Below are 4,305 nucleotides of genomic sequence, written 5' to 3' on the forward strand. Positions count from 1 at the left end.
AATATATGGATAGTATATATATATATAAATGTATATATATATATATATATTATATGCATATAATTACAGATATACGTATATATATATATATATATATACATACATACATAAATACATACATGCTCACATACACACATACATTGATACATATATACATACATCCATTCATACATACGTACATGCATACATACTTACAATCATACATATATACATACGTACACACATATATATCATATATATGTAGGCATGTATGTGTATGCATATATATATATATATTTGTATGTATATATATATATATATATACATATATATATATACATACATATACATATAAATATATATATACATTTATATATATAAATACATACATACATACATGTAAATATATATATATATATAAATAAATATATATGGTATATATATATATCTATAAAAATATTTATGTACATATACATATATACATATATACACGCATATATATATATACATATATATATATATATATATATACATATATATATTGTAAGGTTTGCAACCTATCATACACAACATCCCGATGATCTAGCTTAAGAGTATGGTCGGCAAAGAGAAGTACTAAGTGGCACTCTCTAAAGATCAATTTGGGTGGACGTGAAAGCTCTGCAATGATTAGCCCACGCAGTTTTTTCAAGTTTATGAATCAGTTCAACTTCAACTAAATTTTAATGAACGAAATCACCGACACCGTTCCACTAGCATTGTGTCATCCGGAACGAAATTCGTAGAGAAGCTCTTCCTCGCCTGAAGTCTGGTGTACTCGGCGTCTAATTGGGCTTTGCCACGAGCCCTAGCAACCTCATAGTTGTCTTTAATTGACTGCAAACGAACAGAATAGATAGTCATGAGTTTGATGCCAATCCCTCGAGTTTTGCGGATTTGCTCGTGTCTTGATATCGAGTTTCTATAGGCAAGTTGAGTGTGCATATTAACCTGCGCGCACACAGAGAGGTTCTCGATCAGAAATGCGATGGCAAAAGGGCACAACCTGAACCGATATAGCCATGCGCTGGATGGGTTCTACTCAACACATCCATGCGTTAACAGAGACACAGTTGTGAATATGCAGGTACATATCTCAGAAAACATAACCTGATAAACACTTGCAACTTACCATGAGCGCCGCTTGGCTTTGTTGGTAGTCTAGAATGACACTGATGAATTCGTAGACCGAGAAATCCGGCCACAGCACCTCCCGGTACGAAAGGAGACTGAACGACGATTGCCACAGCAAGAAGTCGCTCAGTCGAATTTCACCCGACGTGCGTACGAGGACATCAACTTCGCCGCACCCAGCTGTGTACAAGTGATCCGCAAAGCACTGTTCATCTATAGACCTATGTTAGAGATACAATAAATTGATTAGACGAGTGCGGCACGTCACATGTCTCAATTGGAGACGCAGCAAGCTACATGAGACTCAAGGAGAGTATCAGTGATATGTGCACATCTGTACACACCTCAGGGTAGTATGTGTGAGTGTATTTGCATTTGGATGTAGAAAGGAGCGCGTGCCAATCCTGAGTGCGCACCGTCAGCGCATAACAGTGCTAGCGAACCCTGCAGGTTGACTGTAGCAATACCAACAATCTGAGCCCTTGGATGATAATAACGACGCCAAACAATGTATGATTTGATGCTGACAACAAACACGTCAAAATAGGAACAATTGCTCTCTCAAAAATACACATGGGAGTTGCAAAGCCTGATACTGGGCACTGATAGACCGTATGCTCCGTCAAATGCAATACTTTAGCTGAGTTCCACACTGAAGCAGACTTAATCTCCGCTGAATCTGACAGGCAGCACACAGCAACAAGGTATAGTAACTTTAGCTGACGAAGACACTAAGCCAGTGAATACTGTTCGTCATCCTGTTTACATACTCAGCCGCTGAATAGCACTCACTGAGAAAATACTAATGCCGAACAATAGCTCACCTTATACTGATATCTCCCGCCTCCACTTCGCCCGCTATCCTTCGCGCCGCGGTGGCCATTTCTTCTTGAGAAGTGTACGGAAAACACACATTCAAGATATAGTCGGTATTCATCTTCGTATCCTCGACTACCCGCATCAATACCTCGAGTACATCCGGTCGAAGTAAACTCAGGTCCCCAAGTATACGTATACTCATTTTGTTCTTGTGCAGCGTGGATTCATTGTCCGCCAGTTCAAGAAACTTTCTCTTTGCAAGATCCATGAGATCATCCACCTCTTCCTGTGGCCGGTTAAAGTTCTCTATACTGAACGCGTACACGGTCACGCACCTGATACCCAAGTCGAAACACCAGTCCAGTGTCTACAAAAGGAGGAGGAAACATGGCATTAGCTCGCATATCATATTTGTCCGCGTATGTTGACCGCCACTAAATGAAATATTATATACAGCTGACATCAAACAAAATTCTATCCCATGTGCATGATCATTTCTATCTCAGGGCAATGCAGTACTTGGGATATGGCCAGGTGCATATCGCAATGTATCAAAAAAAAATCCCAGCTAACACTGTATCTACATATACGCAACTACACACAGACTTAAGAATGCAAGAGTAACACCGCGTGGGGTAATATAGATATATATATAATAATGTATATATATATATATATATATATACAGTGTATGTATACACGGTTGTGTGTGTGGTGTGTACACGTTTGTATATGTAGAGAGGGGAAGAAGATACGTACGGAGGTGCGGCTGTATACATGTGCTTTTTTATGACTATTTTATTGTAAATATTGTTTATACTAGAATGTATATTGTGAAGATCAATGAACTCATATACGCGTAATAGCACAGTTGTATTCATACAAATAGTGCAATGAACTTTATTTCAACCAAATGCTCATATATTGCTCCATTTAAATCCACGCCTAACGGAACATGCACACATGCTTGGACATGGACATCGCATACAAGAATACAGAGATGAGTTGTCATTTTTTGAGCAAAACGAGCACAGCCTGCAATTGAAAGTTATGAAATAATTTATACATTTATATATACATATACATATATATAATATAAATGTATGATTATAAAAAATATATATATAAAAAAATAACAAATACAAATATATGTATATATATATATATCAGTATGAACATATATACAGGTACATATATACGTATATATATATATGTAAATATTCATGTACATATGGACATATGTACATGTACATACATAAATACATACCTGCCGACATACATACATATTTGTACATATATATAGATATATATATAAATATATTTAAATAAAGATATTTAAGTATATTAAAATATATATAGATATAATATTATATATATATATATATATATAATACAATTATATTACTATTTATAAATATATATATATATATATATATATATCTATGTATATATATTTATATATACACACATATATATATCTATGTATATATATTTATATATATACACACATATATATATATAAAATTATAATATTGTATATATGTATATCTATATATATAGATATATATCTATATATTAATATATATGGAGATAATTAAGTATATTTATATAAATAAAAGTCTAATACTATATATCTATAAATATATATAGATATATATATAAGTATGAACATATATACATGTACATATATACGTATATATATATATATATTTGTAAATATTCATGTACATATGGACAGATGTACATGTACATGTATATACATACATGCCGACATACATACATACATATATATATAAATATTTAATATATATATATATATATTTAAATATTTAATATATATATATATATATAAATATTTAATATATATATATATATAATACAATTATATATAAAGTATTTATACAAAAATATGTAAATATATATATATATATATATATATATATAAAGATATTTAAGTATATTTATATATATAAAAATATAATATTGTATATATATATATATATATGTATATATATACATATATATATATATATATATATATAGATATTGAGGTATATTCATATATATAAAAATATAATATTATATATATTTATATTTAGAATTTATATATTTATAAATATATATATATATTTATGTACATATACATATACTTATATATATATATATATATTAATATATATAGAGATATTTAAGTATATTGATATAAATAAAATCTAATATATATGTATATATATATAGATTTATAGAGATATTTAAGTATATTTATATATATGAAAATCTAATATTATGTATATATATATATATATATATATATATAGATATAATATTTTATAC

The 4,305-nt window shown here is 30.2% G+C and overlaps 1 protein-coding gene across 1 annotated transcript; it reads right to left on the reverse strand.

Annotated features, from left to right (window-relative positions):
- Positions 1 to 625: 625 nt before the first annotated feature.
- Positions 626 to 2,340, reverse strand: SARC_12542 (hypothetical protein; the record flags this gene model as incomplete). The annotated part of the gene is made up of 3 exons (XM_014293349.1): positions 626 to 855; positions 1,151 to 1,373; positions 1,977 to 2,340. Coding segments are annotated over 3 exons (728 nt in total), but the record flags the coding sequence as incomplete, so codon positions are not given.
- Positions 2,341 to 4,305: the final 1,965 nt, after the last annotated feature.

Source organism: Sphaeroforma arctica (genome assembly GCF_001186125.1).
Source record: "Sphaeroforma arctica JP610 unplaced genomic scaffold supercont1.2382, whole genome shotgun sequence".
Taxonomy (NCBI): Eukaryota; class Ichthyosporea; order Ichthyophonida; genus Sphaeroforma; species Sphaeroforma arctica.